This window comes from Arachis stenosperma, chromosome 4 (genome assembly GCF_014773155.1).
Source record: "Arachis stenosperma cultivar V10309 chromosome 4, arast.V10309.gnm1.PFL2, whole genome shotgun sequence".
Classification (NCBI taxonomy): Eukaryota; Viridiplantae; Streptophyta; class Magnoliopsida; order Fabales; family Fabaceae; genus Arachis; species Arachis stenosperma.
The window spans coordinates 149,304,757-149,326,722 of record NC_080380.1 but is presented as its reverse complement, the minus strand read 5'-3'; the positions used below and the strand labels follow the sequence as shown (position 1 = coordinate 149,326,722).

The 21,966-nt window shown below is 32.8% G+C and overlaps 2 protein-coding genes across 3 annotated transcripts; both read left to right on the top strand.

Annotated features, from left to right (window-relative positions):
* Window positions 1-10,112: 10,112 nt before the first annotated feature.
* On the top strand, window positions 10,113-12,641 carry LOC130975947 (disease resistance protein RPP13-like). Its single transcript, XM_057900660.1, has one exon. The coding sequence runs from the start codon at window positions 10,113-10,115 to the stop codon at window positions 12,639-12,641; it is 2,529 nt and encodes an 842-aa protein (XP_057756643.1).
* An 848-nt stretch (window positions 12,642-13,489) lies between these two features.
* Window positions 13,490-16,089, top strand: LOC130976397 (probable disease resistance RPP8-like protein 2). 2 transcript variants are annotated; one of them, XM_057901252.1, is made up of 2 exons: window positions 13,490-13,894; window positions 14,470-16,089. In XM_057901252.1, the coding sequence occupies exon 2, from the start codon at window positions 14,760-14,762 to the stop codon at window positions 15,891-15,893; it is 1,134 nt and encodes a 377-aa protein (XP_057757235.1). In that variant the 5' UTR covers window positions 13,490-13,894; window positions 14,470-14,759; the 3' UTR covers window positions 15,894-16,089. The 2 variants fall into 2 exon arrangements, with proteins under 2 accessions (XP_057757235.1, XP_057757234.1); XM_057901251.1 differs by having other exon boundaries at window positions 14,419-16,089.
* Window positions 16,090-21,966: the final 5,877 nt, after the last annotated feature.

Sequence of the window (21,966 nt, the reverse complement as noted above, 5' to 3'; positions counted from 1 at the left end):
AATTTGAATCTGCCAATGGTAAACGGTGAGTCCGATTTAGGTTTATTGAAAATATCAGATTTCGTGTTCTTCTTCAAGTTTGCTCGCTTCTTTCTCTATTTTTCTGCATCTGTATTTTTTTCCTTCATGGTATGTAACCCAAAAATTTGTTAGTATGATTTCTGTTATTATTTAGTAGAATAAGAAAAATAAATGATATAGTACTTTTGAAAATGTATTATTTTAAATGATAGAGTACAAAAGTAATATACATTTTTATTCATCTTCTAACAATAACAACAACACTAATAAACTTCCTAACAATAATAATTTTAATTATAAAATATTAAAAAAATTCAAAAAAACCTATATCTGGTAAAAATGATATAATAATTAGCCACTTAACAATAATAATTATAATTAGGAAACATAAAAAAATTTAAACGGAGAAAGGAAGAAGAAGAAGATGGGAGAAGTTATTGTGCGATGCGTGTCCAGACTACATCAAATCAGACCGTGCGTTTAGTAAAATGCAACTCGGACGGTTCGTGTAGTGAATGGGAACTCGCATGGTCCGAGTTATGGTTTCACTGACACCACAAAATTGTAAAGCACCTCTCTCTCCCATACGAGAGTCCAACACCACTCATGCATCCATATGCAAATTAAAAAGCGCAATGGACACATGTTGTGCTTCAAGGTTTTTCACCTATTGATGAATCATACATAGTTCGGTGAGTATAATTGGATACTACTTGATTCTTCTTTTTTTTTTTTTTGCTATTTTTTTTTTCTAAAACAAAGATGTGTTGGTGGTTAATTTCTCTAACAAATAATTAATAAAATTTGACAGAGAATGTATTTTAAACAAACAAAGAAGAAGATTTAATTTAGCATATGATTATTCAAAAGATTCATCTATTTGACATGAAGAAGAATAATCTAGATAAGACGAAGTAATTCATTCATCTATTCAGATTTATCATATTATTTTTTTATTTCTTTTTTATATTTTCTTTCAAGAGAAAGAGTTTTTTATTTTATTATTTTAAAAAAGAAGCCAACAATTAGTTATTCAAAATGTTTATGTAGCTTGTATAGTATACAAAGATTAAAGAAGAACCATTATTGCAAATATATTATATTATTACTTCAAAAGTAATATTAACATCATAAACTTAGATATGCTTATGACGACAGAGATGCACGAACATAGAAGATTTGAAATAATTGATAGAGAGAAAAAGAGAAGGGTGTGAGTGAGAGATTCATATAGCAACAGAAGAACAAGTACTTCAAGAAATTGCTTCTAATTATAACTGCAGTAAGTATCTCATTATTTATTTTTTCTTCGTTCATTTTTTTTTTATTTTATTTTTACTACACTGTATAACATTCCAATTTTTTTATTCAGGTTCATTATTCAATAATTAATTTATATAATAATTTAAGATTTAAATTTAAAATAAAGAATTATAAAATAATAAATTTGAAAAAAAATAACATATCTAATTTAAAATTTAAATATATAAAAGCACTAGTAGTAGTAAATCTCTAACTGATAATAAACAACCTTTTAAGATATAGTTATAGTTAATTCTATATTTATTAGATTTGAATGATCTTTAGTTACAGGAAAAGATAAATGATGGTAATTAGTGGCTAAGAGAGGGGGGTTGAATCTTAGTCCCTTTTCTGCTGAATATTATTTTCTGACTTCTAAAGGAATTTCAGGAGATATTTTTGCTTTTTCTCTCATAACAAGTTAAGAGACATTTTTTTTGTCTCATAACCTGTTAGGAGATATTTTTCAATTTTGTCTCCAGCGCAACAGAAACAAAATAGGAGTAGAAGAGAAAGAGAGAATCACACCTAGAAGTATTCTGGTTTAGCTGTTAAGTGCAATGCAGCTTACATCCAGTCTCCATCGCAACAGTGACGGAATTTCACTATAATAATCATATTACATATACCAATTATTCCATAGGATCTACCCAATTCTATCCGGGACAAATCCAAATTCTGTCCCCAAATCTGAACTTGACTTGGACTCTCACCAAGCTTTCAACCGCAAAGTACTAACCCAACTTGTAAGAGAATCCCCACAGGATCATGAAACACAACATACAGATGTACAAACAAATTCTGAGACATCTATGGATTTTTCTTTAATTTTGTTCTCTGCCTTTTTCCTCTCACTGGCTTTTTCTTACAAATCTCATCATGTTTGCCTTTTACCATGAGACTTAGACAGACAAAACTAAAGAAAAGAAAACAAAATGAACATCATTGAAGGAGAAGAACTCTATTAGCTTAGGGTAGTTATGAGAACTATATGTTTTCTCTCTTTATCTCAACCCTTGGCCGTTCACCTTTATTATAGAAGGAAAAGCTTCTAAGGTTGAAACCAGTTCAACCAAGCCACCTACATCTTCTCCAACAAACAGTAGCGGTCCGGATAGAAAGAAGAGAGAGGGAAAACCGAAACAAAACCAACATGCATATACATCTCTCAACCCTTTTCATCAAGCTCCTTCACTCCGAGCCCTTGATCTTGACTTTGGCTCCAAGAAAGAACTCTGACCTTTGATGAACCTCTGATCCTTGATAGTTCCTTCCTTTCCATATTTGCTTCTTCCTCTTCGTAGCTCCAGTAGCTACCTTCTGTCTTGGAATAACAAAAATGGAAATGAGCTTTACCACTGAGATCTTTCCCTTTTTGTTGGTTGCCCACGGTATCCCCCAGTCCGACAGGTCAAGGACTAATCCGTCGCGGATCGGAGCTCCATTTAAGGGTCTGCCACTGGCTAATGGGTTGCTGTATGCACAAGGCGGGATTCGAACTCCCGACACTTGCTTAAGCGGACGAGTGAGCTTACCACTTTCCTATTCTTTGCATGGAAGATCTTGAAGCTTCTTCTTGAAATCTTGCCTTCAATGGCAAAAATCTAGCCACACCATACTTCGAATCTTCCTTCTTCAAAACATAGCCTTTTTCTTCTTCATAACTTCATTGTATTTGTACTTCTCTTCTGATAACTTGTTCACTCTTCTTTCCTGAGTGAAGTGGCTGAAAGCAATGGAGGGAGGAGAGAGAATGTAATGTCCCAAGCTTCTTTTTCTATTATTACTATCCTACCCTATAATTTTATCAATATTCCTGCATTACCCTTATTCCTCCTATCCAACCTTAACCCTAAATTAGTAAACAACTTTCACTCTTCCTCATCAACCACAGCCCCTCCCCCCTTCTTTTCAAAACTCACACCATACACAAATACACCCACGCAGAAAAAAAAAAGAGAGAACGGCAAAAGGGGCTGCTGCCTCCACGCCTCGCCGCCTAAGTTCTGCCGCTGTCAAGTTGCCATCGATGTCAACTCGAGAGAAAGAGAGTCTGCGAGTTGAAGAAAGCTGGAGGAGTGTCGCTGCCGTTAGCGTTTCGCCGTGCCGCCATCATGGTCGCCGAGAGGGAGGAGGACCCGCGAGGAAGAGAGGGAGGCGGTCAGTCTCATCATCGTCAGATCCGTCACTGCCATGCTTTTCCCACCGCCGATCCGTCTTTGCTGATGGAAACCCCGTCGCCGAGCTGCTGCGCCGCCGCTGCCACCGTTGGGTTTCTAGGGAGAGGAGCTCGAACGGGAGAGGGAGAGAAAAAGAGAGAGAGAGAGAGAGAGAGAGAGAGAGAGAGAAAGAGAGAGAGAGAGAGAGAGAGAGAGAGAGAGAAAGAGTTCGCAGAAAGAGAAACATGACCATACACGAACAGAGGGGGAGGAGGAACTTGCCGGAGGAGAGGGAGACTCGTCGCCGCACCTCTAGTCGCCAGGAACGGTGCTACCATAGCCGGAAAACATGTTGAAGCTTCCAAACTCACCGGCAACACTACCTTGCCACTGTTCTGGTCCAGCTTCTTCCCTTAGTCTGTTCTATTTTCACCTTATCTCTGCCACCATTTTATTTTTCTACTTTGTTCTTGTTTTGATTTATTTTTGTCTATGTTCTGTTTTGGATTTTCCAGAATTTTATCTGCCTTTATCTCTGTATTCAATTTGAAATTACTGCATTTGCCTGGTGTTGTGGTCATTGTCGCTGTTGTGAGAATTAAAGTTGTTGTCATTGCCATGGTCAAAATTCTGTGCTCTTCTGTTCCATTCTACTTCAAATCTCCTCACCTTTTAATTTCGCACTCCGGGTTCGGCCTCTTCGATCCCTTAGGACCATATTGTGGGTAGGCTTTACATTTATAATTGGTTGGCTTTGTATCTATAATTATTTTGATATACATTGCTTTGAACTTATAATTATGCTTACAAATATTATTACCAAAGGATTTTAAATTAGATAGAATATCGATTTATTATAACTAAATATTTATCTTTGTTAAGTTCATTTTAATATGCACATGAGACTATATGTATGTTTGAAGAAGTTTTATATTATTTTAAAACATTTGATTTTACTTGAATATGTATTTTTGAAACATTAGAGTATTTGTTGGTACTCACTTATTTTTAAATTGTGAAATATATTTGAAATGCCTTAAGATTGAGAAAATACGACTGAATATGATTTGGATGAGAAAGTATTATTTGATTTAAATTGATACCTGATGTTTGAAAGACCAAAGAATTTGTTATATTTGAAATTATATGTTTGAATTGGTTTGGGAGGCTCGTATTAGAAAACCGTAGTTAACGGCGGTTATGACGTTAACCTAGATGCATCTGGCTCAGACCTCAATTAGCAGGGGCGTTGTTAGCCTAACGTGTAGGCCACACATTGGATCTGTTATTCAGTTAGCAGTTGCTCTAATTCTAAAGTTCTTTTCAATTCTTTATTTTATTTTATTTTATTTTTTTTGAACCATAAGAGCTCAACACAATGAAGTGGAGCAAATAGAAAGAAAGAACATATAAACACGAGACACTAGACACAATAAAAGGTATACTACGTTGTCATCTCCGACATTACTATCAACAACCAAACGGATCAACACCGCCCCAAACTCTGTAGCTCAAAAACGATCTAGTCTTGATCTCTTCAACACCTGTCTCAGTATTATGAAAAATTCTACTGTTCCGTTCCAACTAGATATTCCAAACAACTGCAAAGAAGTCTATCAGCCACTTCTTTTGCTAAGACTTACAACCTGGTACTTCAATCCAGCTCTCAAAAAACTCTTTAACAGTTTCCGGCATAGTCCAGTCTCTACCAGCACACGTTAGCCAAGCGCACCACACCTGCCATGTAAACTCACAGCCAAAAAATAACTGATGCACAAATTCTATATCCTTTTTACACAACACACAGATATTATCATTATGATTAATAATCCTTCGTGTTGACTTTGCCAACTAAAACGAACCATGCAAACAGTTCAACTCTTGGAGGAACCACGCCTCTCCAAATGGTACTAGTGAAACTATAACTTGTGATGTCTTCTGAGAGAGTTTCTTTCTGCAGTACCTGCACAAATGAGTTAGTAGAAAAAATACCTTTTTTTGTCAAATTTCTATATGACAGAATCCTCTCTATCAACCGACAATTTCACAACCCGTAAACGGTCATGAAGTTGATTGAGCAACTCTAACTCCCATTAGAACAGTTCTCTCCTCCATTTGAAGTTCCAAACCCACTCTAACCCATCCCAGAACCCACAGTCCCCTATTACAGATCCTTGTTGGTTTAAAACAGAGAAGAGTCTTGGAAAATTATTTTTTAAAGAGCCACTTTGTAGCCAACTGTCCTCCCAAAAACGAATATGTTTGCCATTTTTCACCTCCATAGACAAACCACTAATCATCATATCTCTCACTGTTGCTCCTTCATATTAAGCTGGCAAATATCTTACCATGGTCCCCCTCTAGATGGTAAAGGTTGTTGTGACAGCATTAAAGATGGGTTCAATTGATTACAAGAAGAAACAACTTTCTTCCACAACGGGCAGTTCTCCTTAGAGAAGCGCCAGCACCACTTGAAGAGAAGCAACGCATTCCTGAGTAATGCATCCCCGACCCCCAACCCACCTAGCTTCTTAGAAGCTTGAACCACCTCCCATTTCATAAGCGGTATACCATTATTTCTATCTTTTTTACTCCACAGAAATCTTCTTTATAATCCAATTATCTTTTCTGCAACCGCTTTTGACATCTTATACAAGCTTAAGTAGTAAACCGGAAGACTATTTAGAACAGATTTGATGAGAACCAACTTACCAACCTTGTTAAGAGATTTAGCTTTCCATATGCTCAGCTTATCTTCCACCTTATCTATGATTGATTTCCATGTCTTCACCAACTAAGGATTTGCGCCTAAAAAGATTTCTAAGTACCTGACAATGGGTACAGCTCAACAAACCACACATATTAGTCACTCATGCCTTCTCATAGTTGACTGAAACCATGCTTGACTTGTCGTAATTAATACTCAGGCCAGATATTAACCCAAAACAATGCAGGAGTCTCTTATAATTCAAAAGAAAAATTTGGAAGAACTAAAACTAAATTCGAAAAGAAATTAATGATCCTAAATGGTTAGAGAGAGGAGAGTATCAGCTAGTGTAATATGTGTTATTCATGCTCTTATCAAAATACTATGACTTAGTACTGATTAATGAATGTTTGACTTTTTTTTTTGTTTTTCTGACATTATCATATTTTTTTATTATAAATACCTTTTTAATTTTCTAGCATAACTGAAAACTAAATATAAAAACTCAAATCACTAAGACATATAAACTTAAAATAGTTTAGTTAACATGTATTTTTTGGACACATAATAAAATTATTAATTAATTTTTTTATACAAACGATATAAAATTTAAAATTTCAATATATTTATTGTGTATTTATTAAAGAAAACTATTTAAAATTTTCTATTACTAGCAATTTTAACTTATGCATTAAGAAGACAGGTTAGTTAAATCCTAATTTAAATGATGACACAAAAAAAATTAACTTCATTTTTAAATCAACAATGTTAGAGAACTAAGATGGTTTCAGCAAAAAATCAGCCAAGTGCCTCTCATTGTGTATCTAAAATTTCTATGTAAATGGTGCTTATATTAGGCATTAGGATGTTTTTTTTCTTTGTAAATTGGATGGTTTTAAATCTGTTTTCTGATTTATCATGTTTTAGGCATTTAGAGAAGGAAGGAGGGTGAAGAGACGGAAGTTAATTGAATCAATTTCTGTGATTTGCGGTTGCAATGATACTGAACGTATCTTCTCCTAATTTGAATGTGATAAAACATTTAATAATCAATATTTTAAATTATAAATAAATAAAACTAATTACTATATTTATAATTAACTAAGTTATTCCATGATTTCGAGTTGGTTCATATATTTTTCCTTTTTAAATTAATCAACATACTCATTTTCCCTACTTAGTTTACCAAAATTGTTTTCTAAGAGAATACTTTTGACGGTAATATCAAAGAAAGTTTCTCCTTGCAACGTTGCTACCTTTTGATGATAAAAATGACAACCAACTGCTTTATATGTTTTCGCCATTGTGATTTCAATTCATCCACTTGATTTGTGAAATCAACAAACTTTATCAGTAACTTGAAGAATCAATGTGCATGCCAATAAGTACTCATCTTCATAGCTAACAATCCATTATAAATTAATAAGGTTTAATTATTTGGTTGATTTTTATAATTTTATCTAAAATTTAATTAAATTTTTATATTTTTAATTATATTTTTATATTATTTTTAATTTTATAATTAAATTTTTTTAGTATAAAAATATTATAATTAATTAAGTATTTTTTTACAAATTAAATTTATTTATAATTAAAAATTTAACTAAATTTTTAAATGCATGTATTTTAGAAAAAAATATTCTGTTAATTTTAATATAAAAAATTAATTATAAAATTAAAAATGATATAAAAATAATTAAAAAAATATACAAAATTTAATTAAAAATTTAGTAAAATTATAAATATAAAAAAATAATTAAACAAATTAATTAACATCTACTTGCACATGCATCCAGTTGAGTAGGATTGACAATAGATATGGTAGGGTAGGGTTTGGACTATACCCTAATCCTACCCGCGGGTTAAAAATTTTATTAAAACTCTATCCTACCTTACTCGCGGGTTGAAAATATCTCAATCCTAACTCTACCTCGCACTCTAAAATTCTAAACTCTACTCTACCCTACCTGCAGAAATATCAAATTTTTTCAAAGTAAATATAAAATTTAATCATTTCAAATTTTATATATTAATAACATAAAAAATAAAAAACTAATGTTCTAAATTACTAAATTAATTAACTAGTTTAGTAATTATTCATTTATTATAAGTCATTATAGAAAGGAGGTTGTGGGTTCAACTCTTACTTCCTTCACTATATACCTAATTTTTATAAAATGTGTTATATATGAGATGCATATTTCTACGCTTTTTATTTTTAGTATGGAGGAAGGGTTGGGGTGTAACAGCATTATAGAGAATAGGGGTGTTTTTCCTGCATGTGGTGTCATGAGGCTGAAATCGGACCGAACGATTTAGAGTAAGGAACTCGGACGGTCCGATTAGAGGAGATCCACAGAAAAATAATTTTTTTATAAAACTCGGACGGTCCGTTTTGATTTTTTAAAAAAAAAAAAAAACCTGAAAACGGAGAGTCCGTTTTGTTTTAAAGGAAAAATTAAAAAAAACACAAATGGAAAACGGAGGGTCCGTTTTCAGTTTTTTAAAAAAAAAAAAACTGTAAACGGAGGGTCCGATTTCATGTTAAATAAATAAATAAAAAAACAAAAACTAATCGGACGGTCCGATTTGTGATTAACGAATTTTTTAACAAAGAATTCGGACGGTCCGATTTCTCCTTGTCCCACACTTGTGTCTAACACCTGTATACACCATAACCAAGCATAACTCACACACTCTTCCAATATAAAAAAAAATTAGCCCATATTTCTATTATAATACCACAATTACCTTTAATTTCTTTTATACCAATGAATTTTTTAAGCGACTTGACATTACTTTTTTGAAATCGTCTTATATATCTTACCCTCTCTATTCATACTGTGTCTTGCTCTTTTTCCACAGCTTTTATATGTAATGTAACACAATCACTACTACTTTACTTGTTATGTGGTTAATTATATGTGTGCCTTCTCTCTTAATTACTGGTACGTTCTGATAATTTATTTTCTCTCATATATATTTGATTGATTTGATTCACTTTATATTTTCTTTCTTTATTGTTTTAGGGAAATTGGAAATATATTCCATTTGAATAATAAGGATAAAGATCTTCAAGATTTTTCACTTATTGGTGAATCATACATAGTTTGGTGAGTATTTAGATATGTATTAATAACTATGCTACTACTTGATTTTTTCTTTTCTGGTAGATTTTTTTCTAAAACAAGGATGTGTTTGGTGGTTATTTTATCTAACAAATAATTAATAAAATTTGACAAAAAAAATTGTATTTTAAACAAGCAAAGAACAAGATTTAAGTAGTTAGCATATGGCTACTCAACAAGGGTTAAACAAATCCACTATTTGACACGAAGAATCAAGATAACTGAAGTAACTCAATCATTTATTCAAATTTATCATTTATTTTTATTTCTTTTTTTATATTTTCTTTTAAGAGGAAGAGATTTTTTAAAGAAAAATGAAGCCCAACAAATAGCTATTCAAAATGTTTATGAAGCTTACTGTATAGATTAAAGAAGAAGAACCATTGCTATATTATATTATTACTGTAAAAGTAATATTAACATCATAAACTTACTCATATATAGAAGATTTGAAATAATTGATAAAGAGAAATAGCGAAGAGTGTGAGGGAGAGATATAGCAACAAAACAAGGAAAATAAGAACAAGCAAGTTTTCTAAGAAATTGCTCCTAGTTATAACTGTAGTAAGCATCGATATCTACTTATTTATTTTTCTTTGTTCATTTTTTTAATTTTATTTCTAGTAGACTGAATTACCATGAGTTATGTAGACGTGAATAAGATGTTTAACTTATCCAAAATATTTATTTCTTAAAAAAAAGGATTGTTTTCAAATTCTTTTAATTTGATATAATATGGTATAAATTTCACTTGCTTTCTTGCTTAACGTGCATGCACTTAAGAATATGAGTAAAATGGTGGACAGTGTGGTTACTTTTGCTCTGGAGAACTTGTCACGACTGCTTGTTAGTGAAGTGACATTGCTTGCGAGCGTGGAGGATCAAATCAAGTCCCTACGTGATGAATTGAGTTTCATGGACATTTTCATTAAGAGTTCTAAGGGAAAGCGTGAGGATCCGTTGGTGAGAGAAGTGGTGAACCAAATCATAGATGTGGCATACCAAGCTGAAGATGTAGTAGACACCTATGTCGTCAATGTCAACAAGCAAAGAAGCAGAAACATGTTTGGAAAGTGCTTCCATAGTAAACACCATGTGATGATGCTCCATGAGGTGAATGATCAGATTAACACCATCAAGAAAAGGATCAATGAGATCTATCAAAACAAGTCCAAATATGACATCCAACAGGGTGATTTTGAAAGTACTATCGAAAACAAAGAATTTGCAAAAGATTCTTCATTGCTTGCAAGAAGGAGGGATGTAGAAGAAGATGAGGTAGTGGGCTTGGTACATGACTCTGATGAGGTGATTAGCCACCTTGATGAAAGAGGAGATTCGAGTCGTAGAGTTGTTTGCATAATCGGCATGGGTGGGTTGGGAAAGACCACTCTTGCTAGAAAGATCTACAACAGCAACAAGGTTAAATGCATGTTCCCGTGTCGTGTGTGGGGTTTTGTGTCCAACTATTATAGAGCTCAAAAATTATTAATGAGCCTTTTGAAACTTTTGGGGTTATCGGCAGAGGAGTGTAAAGATTTAACTGATCAAGAAAAAATGAAAGAAAAGGTCAAAGAATGTATGAGTGGAAAGAAATATCTGGTAGTCCTAGATGATATCTGGAAAACTCAAGTGTGGGACGAGTTGCAAAAAGCCTTTCCTGATGACAACAATGGTAGTAGAATATTGATAACCACACGTGTGGAAGATATTTCTCATTATACAAGAGCATCTTTCACCTACAGACTTCCATTTCTTGAAGAAAGTCAAAGTTGGGAACTATTCTGTAACAAAGTGTTTTGCAAAGAAAAATGTCCTCATGAACTTGAATCTCTTGGCATGGAGATGACTAAAGCCTGTAAAGGTTTGCCACTTGCTATTGTTGTGTTAGCAGGTATGGTTGCAAAAAAAGAGAAATCACAAAGAGAATGGCATAAAATTAAGGATCATGTTTCTTGGTATCTTGCTCAGGAGGACTATAGAATTGTGACCGATATTCTGAAGCTTAGCTATGATGACCTTCCACAAATATTAAAGCCATGCTTTCTTTATTTGGGGGTATATCCTGAAGATTATGAAATTTCTGTGAGAATATTGTGCCGACTGTGGATAGCTGAAGGGTTCATTCAGGCAAAAGAAGTTGGAACATCAAATTCACCAGAAGCAGAAGATATTGCTGACACGTATTTAGATAGACTGGTAGAACGGAGCTTGGTGCAAGTAGCAAGCAGGAGGAGTGATGGAGGTGTGAAGACATGTAGAGTCCATGATCTTCTCCGCGACCTCTGCATTTTAGAGAGCAGAGAAAATAAGTTTATGGAAGTATGCACAGAATTGGATATTAATAAGCACAATTCCCGTAGGGTCTCTCTCCAGTACAGAGGAAAATTCTGGCCAATCAAAGACAACCAATCACATGCACATGCACGCTCTCTACTCCGTTTTGGTGAAAGGGCTTATTGGAATGACAAATCACAAGGGTGGAAGCGGATAAGGAATAGTTTCAAGCTGGCTCGTGTATTGGACATGAATGACGTGTTGCTATATTTATCACCAAGTAGTGAATTGAAGACCCTGATCCATCTCAGGTACTTGAAAATGACAATACGTGATTCAGAAATTATGAATAATACTTTAGATTTTATATGCAACTTTTGGAATCTAGAAACGTTGCATTTAATGTTTGAAGAGTATTGTTCTATTACTCTACCTAGCAAAATATGGAAGCTCAAGTCACTCAGGCATATTCATTTAAAGTATTACGTAAAAAAATGGACTTGGGGAGCATCAATGTCGAAAATGAAGATTGGAGAAGCGAAGGTGGAGAACCTCCAAACTTTAGGTGACATCTCTCTTGATGTACGAACAACAAGCTTCTTAAATAAGGGCATGTTTCCCAACTTGACAAAACTAACTTTATGTAGAATGGAGGGACGACAAGAAGAAGAAGAAGAGTTACTAGGGAAGGTTCTACAATGTCTAAACAAACTCCGTACCCTAAAGCTAATTGGCATATCAGAGATTCTATTAGATCCAAATGTGTTTCCTTCAAGTCTTACCAAGATTACCATAAAACATTTTTCTAAACTGGATCCAAGAATCATCAAGACTCTAGGGCAGCTTCCGTACCTGCAAATCTTGAAACTTTGTGAGGGAAAGATACATGGCTATGTTAATTGCGGAGCTGGAGACTTCCTGAAGCTTCAAGTGCTACATGTGACTGACGTTTCAATGGTCGACGCTGACAGCTGGAAAATAGAGGAAGGAACAATGCCTCACATTCGCCATCGCCTGATTCGCATTATCCCTGATGAGACATGCTAAGTCATGACCAAGAGTCCAAGAGTGAGGTTATATTCATCATCAACAGCCATGCAAATCAAGCAAGCCACCTCAATAAGTTTAATTTTTCTGTGACTTTCTTCCTTAATAATTCTCATTTAGCTATTAAACTTTTGTCCATATAGAAGAGGCTCGTTTGTTGTTGAGATCTAAATGCATTTCGTACTGAACTTCAAGATCATTTGGCAAACTCTTGAACACATCATCATCATCATCAAATTAAAAATTGTTCTGTTTCACGGAATCTGTTGTTTTCAGGGAGGCTTAAAGGAACACTATGTATTGTTATGAAAATTACAAGCTCAAATTTTAAGAATTTTAACTCTCCTTGTATTGAGTTTGAAAAACTTTAACTATGATGATCAAATATTATTAAAATATTAATTAAAAATTGTTAAATTAATATTTACTTTCAATTGTTTATTTGATGGATCTGGTTTAGTGTGTAGGAAATAAAAATTATTGTCCTCGTAACTCATTTTAAATTAAGCCCACTTTGATCATATTTAACCATCAAACAAAACTTGCATTACAACAATATGGTTTTAAATCAAGTGACTGAACATATTGGGGCAAGAAACATTTGCACAGCCCAAGACAATACCTCCCTTGGTCCAACAAAATTATGGGTCTGAATTAGAAGAAGAAAGAAGGAATTGGAGCATGCACTCTTCGCTTACCTACTCCATTTAATTAATGAAATTTAAATTTTATTTCAATTGATTACTTTTTTTAGTAACCGAAACTTACAATTTAATGGGATTTAATTTTGCATTGAAAGTTTTGTTTCTTTTCTTTCGTCTCTCTTCTATGCTATTCGGTCACTTCAATCAGAAGAAGAAAATAGAATCAAGTTATCAAAGAAAAGTTACAATAAAGCTATGAAAGAAGAAAAGACTAGGATAAAAAAAGCCTATGAAAAAGGAAGATACGAAGCAAGGCGCTACAAAATTGTTGTCATTGAAGACAAAATTTGAAGAAAAGCTTTAAGATTTTCCACACCAAAAAAAAAAAAAGATTCGCCTCTATCAGAGAGAAAGATCTCAGTTGCAAAAGTTCACTTCTATTTTTGTTCATGAAGATAACTACTGGAGCTACGAATAGGAAGAAGCAAAAATGGAAAAGAAGAAGCTGTCAAGAATCAGAGATTCATCAAGGATGAGAGTTCTTTCTTGAAGTCAAAGTCAAGATCAAGGGCCTAGAGTGAAAGAATTTGATGAGAATGGTTAAGAGAGGTACATGCATGTTGATTATGTTTCGGTTTTCCTCTCTCTTCTCTCTATTTGAACTTTTTAGTTGGAGAAGAAGTAGCTTGGTTGAACTGGTTTCAATCTTGGAAACTTCGCCTTCTATAAGAAGGGTGAACGGCCAAGAGTTGAGATCAAGGAGAGAAAGTGTGAGTTCTCATAGCTACCCGAGCTTCCTCTTCTCCTTCAATGAGTTTCATTTAGTTTCTTTTTCTTAGTATTGTATGTCTGAGCCTCATGGTGAAAAAGACAAATATGATGAGATTTGTAAGAAAATGCCGGTGAGAGAAAAAAGACATTGATCAATATTAGAGAAAAAGTCATAGATATTTCAGAGTTTCTTTGTACATCTTATTGTTGTGTTGCATAATCTTGTGGGGATTCTCTTAGAAGTTGGGTTAGCACTTTGCGGTTGAAATCTAGTTTTGGTCGAATATATTTGATTGATTTGATTCACTTAATATTTGATTAATGTTAATTCTCTCATATATTTGATTGATTTGGAAGCAAAGAAATGGCTAGTGCCTGTAAAGGTTTGCCACTTGCCATTGTTGTGTTAGCAGGTATGGTTGCCAAAAAAGAGAGGTCACCAAGAGAATGGCATAAAATCAAGAATCATGTTTCTTGGTATCTTGCTTAAGAGGAGGAATATCGAATTGTGACCAATATTCTGAAGCTTAGCTATGATGACCTTCCTCAAACATTAAAGCCATGCTTTCTTTATTTGGGAGTGTATCCTGAAGATTATGAAATCCATGTGAGAACATTGTGTCAACTGTGGATAGCTGAAGGGTTCATTCAGAAAAAAGAAGTTGGACCATCGAATTCACCAGAAGTAGAAGATATTGCCGACATGTATTTAGATAAGCTGGTGGAACGGAGTTTGGTGCAAGTTGCAAGTAGGAGAACTGATGGGGGTGTGAAGACATGTAGAGTCCATGATCTTCTCCGAGACCTCTGCATTTCAGAGAGCAGAGAAAATAAGTTTATGGAAGTGTGTACGACATTAGATGCTAACAAGTGTAATCCCCGTAGAATGTCTCTCCAGTATAGAGGAAACCTGAGGCTAACCAAAGATAACCAATCATCTGCACGCTCTCTGCTTGTATTTGGTGAAAGCACTATCTGGAAGAGTAAATCAGAAGGGTGGAAACAGATAGAGAATGGTTTCAAGTTGGCTCGTGTATTGCATATGAACCTAGTGGAGCTACATTCACAACCTAGTGGATTGAAGTCATTGATCCATCTAAGGTATTTGAAACTGATAGTAGGTTCTCTAAGAATTGCAGGTGATGTTTTAACTTGTATATGCAACCTTTGCAATCTAGAAATGTTGCATCTAGAGTTTCATCGTGACTCTGATCATTTAGCTCTACCAAGCAAAATATGGAAGCTGGAGTCATTGAGGCGTATTTATTTTCGCCAACTGTATGCAAAGTGGGATTGTACTGGAGTATCAATGTCGAGTGTAGAAAATGGGGAAACAAGTATGGAGAATCTCCAGACTCTGGGTTTCATTCATCTTGATTCACAACTAGCAAGTGTCCTTAACAAGGGCATGTTTCCCAACTTGACAAAACTAAGTTTATGGCAACATCTAAATAAGTCAAATGATGAAATATTAGAGAAGATTTTGCAGTGCCTAAACAAACTCCGTACGCTAAAGGTACATAACATCAGTAGGCTTCCATTAGATCCGAATGTGTATCCCAAGAGTCTCTCCAAGATTACCATAAGACGCCACTGCGAAATGGACTCAAGATTGATCAAGACTCTGGGACAGCTTGTCAACCTGCAAATCTTGAATCTAGAGTTAGCAAGCATGCATTACGATGTTAATTGCGCGGCTGGGGACTTCCCACAGCTTCAAGTGCTACGTGTGAAACTGTACAAGAGGCTCCCTGGCAGGTGGAAAATAGAAGAAGGAGGAATGCCTCATATTCGATATTGTGACCCTGAAAACCTGCTCAACCGTGACCAAGACTGAAGTTATTAATGTTTCTATGCTTCTGTGTGTTTCCATATTATAGTTCATTATTTTTCATTACTAATAGTGTGACTTTCCTGGTTTTCTCTTCCCATAGTAGTTCTCTTTCTTGTTTAAGTAGACTATTATTACCTATTTGTTTGATCGTATACATAATTGGTGTTTATTAAGACCAAGGAATCCATAATTACATGTAGATTGTTGGGATCAATGCATTCATCATATACTTTGATGAGAACAATTATCACTATGCCTTTATATTTCTGAGTCTTTCTCTTCACTACTAGCTAGCTACTTTAGAGTTTAGATGTTTTGCCACTGATGTCCATAAGAAAAGAGATAGAGATATAGAGAATAAATGGTTAAAATAGTCCCTGAATTTTAAATCCCTATACAATTTAGTTCTCAACTTTAAAAAATGACTAATTAAATTCTTGAAATTTAAAAAATGCATCTCTGTTAGACTGAATTATTATGTGTTATATCAGTGTGAATAATAATAATAATAATAATTACTGAATTACCATGTATATTGTTCCCGACCAAAAAAAAAAGATATATTGTTGAGTTGGCTTTTATTTTTTTTTAAGTCTTGCACAATTCTCTATGATCATGAGTTTAATTCTTATTACAACCATTTTTTTTTCTTTCAATGTCATCAAATCTTTAATTTTTTTATTTATATATTTATTTCATATTATAATTATAGACAATATTTCTTAAGTTCATAATTAGAAAGACAAGCTAATTATTTTAAATTATAATGATTTTACTAAATAAAATTCAACTATAAAATAATAAATAATATAAATAAATGATTTCATATTATTTTAGTAATTTTAATATTTTATAATATAAAATTATTTTTCAACTAAACTATAAAATAGATAAACTAATTTTGTATTATTTATTAGATAAACACAATATATAAGTTTTATTAAAATAAGTTTAATTTTTTAATATTTTATTTCACTGCTAAAATATGTTACACAATAAAATAAGTGATATTATAGAATCAAATAAAAAGATATTGTTAGATTTTAAATAATCCGGTAATTATAAATTTATAATGATTATAAAATAAAATAATTGACACATTTAGCTTAAATATAAACACTTTTACATAATTTATATATTTAATTATATATTTTGACACTCCTAAAATCTTTTTTTTTTAAATCTGATAATAGGCGCATGATCGATTTAAGGGTAATTTACTTGAATAAATTGATTGAAGATTTTTTTTATTAATGTTTCTAAGTTATGATGGTTAGATTTATACAATTCTAATTTATGAGAAGGCGTTATCTAAATTATTATTTTATCCATAGTAGATGTAGACTTATTTATTATAATTTTTTGAGTAAAGTATCGTTTTTGTCCCCAACGTTTGGGGTAAGTCTTATTTGTGTCCCTAACGTTTAAATCGTCTTATTTGTATCCTTAACGTTTATAAAAGTGATTCAATGTTATCCTACTATCAATTATACTAACAAATCAGATTATATTTTTCAATTATTCTCACTTGAATGTATTCATTCTCAATTAGGTCTCACTTGGATGTGTTCGATTTTAATATTATACCCATTATTTGTGTTTAGATTCAATTATGTCCCTAGAAAAGTGAATTATGTAAATATTATAGGAATTAGTTTCAACATTTGATGAGTTATTTTTCGGAGTAGATCATCAATTCTATCCGATACATTTGTATTCTAATTTCAAAAGAGATTTTTAAAACTCAAACTAAAGCAATCATGATGTGTAATTGACGGCAGATAACATTGAATCACTTTTACAAATGTTAGGGATACAAATAGAACGATTTAAACGTTAGGGACACAAATAGGATTTATTCCAAACGTTGGGACAAAAACGATAGTTTACTCTAATTTTTTTTAATAAAAGTACATAAAGAGTACATAATATATAAGATATAATAACTCAACAAATATATTTTAAGATTATTTTTTATTCTTTCCAAAATGAGAAGCACTTATTTTTTCTCCCTCTTTTAATTCGATTCATTAAACCATCAACATTACAGTTTGAACTTCTTAGCGCATAAAATTTTTTTTGCTGATCATTCATCTCATGGAGCATCATCACATAGTCTTTGCTGTGGAACTACTTCACCAACATGGGTGTCTACCACGTCTTCCGCGTATGCTACATCTCTAATTTGGTTCACCACTTATCTCACAAATGGATCCTCGCGCTTTCCCTCCGAACGCTTGATAAAGATGTTCATGAACTTCAATTCATCACTTAGGGACCTGATTTGATTTTCTATGCTGGAAAGTAAAGTCATTTCACTAACAAGCAGCCGGGATAAGTTGTACAGAGTAAAGGTAACAATACTGTCAACCATTTTCCGATCCTATGAGAAAATTAAAGAGATATTGTTAAGTGTGTGCTAAGAAAGCAAGCAAGATTACCCATAAGAAAGGAAATGAAAACAAACATACATATATGGTGGGTGTTAATTATAATCCATAATCAATGTCATTCAATTTCGTTTTCTTACTTGACATGAAAATAAATTAACCAGATGATGTGAGAATATTTAATAATAAGGACGATATTTTGAAATTTATAACATTTTATATATATCAAATTAAAAGAATTTGGAAACAATTTTTTTTAAGGAATAAATATTTTGTATGAATTAAACATCTTACTTATTATTAACTGTTATTTTGATTTTTTTATTAATAATAGATGTAGGCTTATTTTTTATAATTCTTTTAGTGAGAGTACATAAGGAGTACACACTATATAAGATATAATAACTCAATAAATATTTTTTGAAGGATATTTTTTATTCTTTTTAGAATGAGAAGAACATGTTTTTTTGAGTCAAAGATAAAGACATGTAAAACGTCTTTTTCTAAAGATATTTTTTAATAATTAAAATTTAACATATATAATCGATAAAACTGTGTTATTTTTGTCAAAATTAGGTTGTACAAATTAATTTGACCAAAAAAATAGTGAATCAAATCTTGAACTAGTCTAAATTAATATTTTTTATAGAAAATAATTACAACACCCTTATTATAGAAAATAATTAAAATACTTCTTATATATATATTAAAACTCTAAACTCTAATCCTATGATGGCAGCGAAGTAAAGAGCTAGAATTTAGGATTCTCAAAATTAATATATATAAATATATAATAGGAGTATTTTAGTCATTTCCTATAATAAGAGTATTGTAGTCATTTTTTATAAAAAAATAATATTAATTTAGACCCGTTTAAGATTTAATTTACTATTTTTTCGATCAAATTAATTTGTTTGACCTAATTTTAATAAAAATAACATAATTTAATCTATGCTTCTATGTGTTTCCAGATTGGTGAAAACTCAGTGCAGTCACGTGAAGTTGATAGTTGAGAGCCGCTACATAAAAATTTAGTCAAATCAGTCAAATCATCTAACGACTATCAGTTATCAACTTTACGTGAAGTCGCCTACACCTGAGTTTCCACCTTCCAAATTATAGTTCATTATTTTTCATTACTAATAGTGTGTGACTTTCCTGGTTTTCAATTCCCATAATAGTTCTCTTTCTTGTTTAAAAGTGGAGTGAAATGAATCGTATATTATTCAATTTACTGGTGTTGATTGTTTGGATTCAGATGCATTTCATACTGAATTTGAAGATCTTTTTTCCAAGGAATGAAATCCAATAGTTGCAAAGACAACAATATCCTTAGTAAAATGAAATTGAAGCTTTTTAAGGTGTTTGAATGGAAGGAAAGAAAGATTGCTATGTTGATAAAGAGCATCCACATTCACAAAGTAAAGGGTTTCCTTGTTAATCTCTAATAATCTGACATTTTAGAACAGAGAGACCGGATTAGCAAATTAAAGCGATTTAATTCACAATGATGAACTAATGCTATTGGTTGCATTTAACAATTAAACTTATGTCCGTAAAGAAGACTCTGTAAACATGATCCAATAATAACTCACAAACACATCCTTCATCTTCAAGTCTTCAAATATATATATGAGCAAACTAATAAATATGGTTAATCAATTTTTGAGAATTAAATATGTGATTTAGATTAGATAATTCCTTTCTTATGACATAATAAAAGATAATGCTATGTGATGCTCTGATTCTGAAGTTCTGGAGATTCTTTTCTCTGATTTTTTCGGTTCTTCTTTTTTGTAGGTTTATGATTAGATAGGGTTGGAAGAATTTAAGATTTTTTTTAGGTTTAATAATGTTCTGAAGTTTTTTGGATGCTATTTACTTATTTAGCTTGTTTGAAGAGAATTTGTATGTTTACAGAAATATTTGGTAACTAAAAAAAATTAGTAAAAAATAGTCTTAATTTATCTTATTTAATATTTATTAATTATTACAATAATTAATGAATGTTAAATAAGATAAGTTTTGGTTGCTTTTTTTTTGTCTCTCTAGTATTATCGACATGTTTAATGAGTAAGATTGTGATTGAAGAATTTTTTGGATGTGATTTGGAAGAACTGAAACTGAAATTGGAAGGAAATTAATGATCCCAAATGGTTAGAGAGAGGAGTGTAAACTGTGTAATATAGGGCTGGCAATGAGTAGGATAGAGAGTAGGGTTAACCCTACTTGCGGATTGAAAATTTTATTAAAACTCTACCATATTTTATCTGTGGGTTGAGAACCCTATCCGTATTCTAAAATTCTAAACCCTATCTTATCTTATCTACAGAAATATCAATTTTTTTTAAAATAAATATAAAATTCAATCATTTCGAATTTCATACATATTAATAAAATAAAAAATAAAAAACTAATGCTCTAAATTATTAAATTAACTAATTAGTTTAGTAGTTGCTTCATTTATTATAAGTCATTATACGAAGAAAATTATGAGTTTAACTCTCATCTCCTTCACTATATATCTAAGTTTTATGAAACGAGTTTAGCTAATATATATTTTTAGGACACATGATAAATGTAATAACCAGAAAAAAAAGAAGATAAGACGTGGGACCCACTCCTAAGTATATTTCTTCCTTCTCTAACACTAGCCCCGCACTCACTCACCTCTCACCTCCGCACACACCCTCACTCACCTCATACCCTCTTTCTCACAGCACACACACCCAGATTCAACAGAAAAAGAAAGAAAAGGGAAAGAGAGAAGAGGGGAGACCGCGAGAAGAGAAGGGAGGAGGAAGGAGGGAGCTGTCCATGCAGAGCCACCACGCGAGGAGAGAGAGAGCCACGCTCGTCACCGCCGGCCTGGAGCTCGCCATTCGTGTCCTGTCGCGTCGCTGCCAGCCGCGTCCAGCTCGCTGCCATCGCGTTGTCATCAAAGGCCAAAACCGAGAGATGCGTCCGAGAGAGGGGACGAGCGCGAGAGAGGAGACGAGGAAGGATAGCCGCCGCGCCTTGTCTACGTTGCCGCTGAGCTTCAACCGCCGCCATGCCAAGTCGCCGTCGCCATCGTTGAGACAGAAGAGAGAGCTCGAAGAGAAAGAAACAGAATGTGCGAGAGGAGCCGTCGTGAATAGAGGGTTGTTCCGTCACCGGTCGCCGTTCGGGTGAACCTTGGTTGCTAATGGAACTGTTAGTGCTGCTGGAGCTGAACCGTTCCTGTCAATAACCCAAACTATCGCAGCTCCACCTTGTCGCTGCCCTAATCCAAATCCTACGCTCATTCGTTCCATTTTACTTCAATCCTCCTCACCTTGGATTTTGGCACTCCGGATTCGGTATCTTCGGTCTCTTGGGACCAAGTTGTGAGTAGATTTTATATTTATAATTGTTTGATTATGCATCTATAATTATTTTGATCTATAACTAGTATGATCTTTGAATTATACTCACTATATTTGTCTTGAATGATTTTAAATTGATTAGTATAATTGATTTATTTAAATAATTCGTTTTTATGAAGTTTATGCTTTCGGAACTATACATGAGACTATATATATTTTTGATGAAGTTTTGCACTTCTAAAATGTTTGATTTTACTTGAATATCTGTTTTTTTTAAACTATATATATTTTTGATGAAATTTTGTATTATTCTAAAATGTTTGATTTTACTTGAAAATC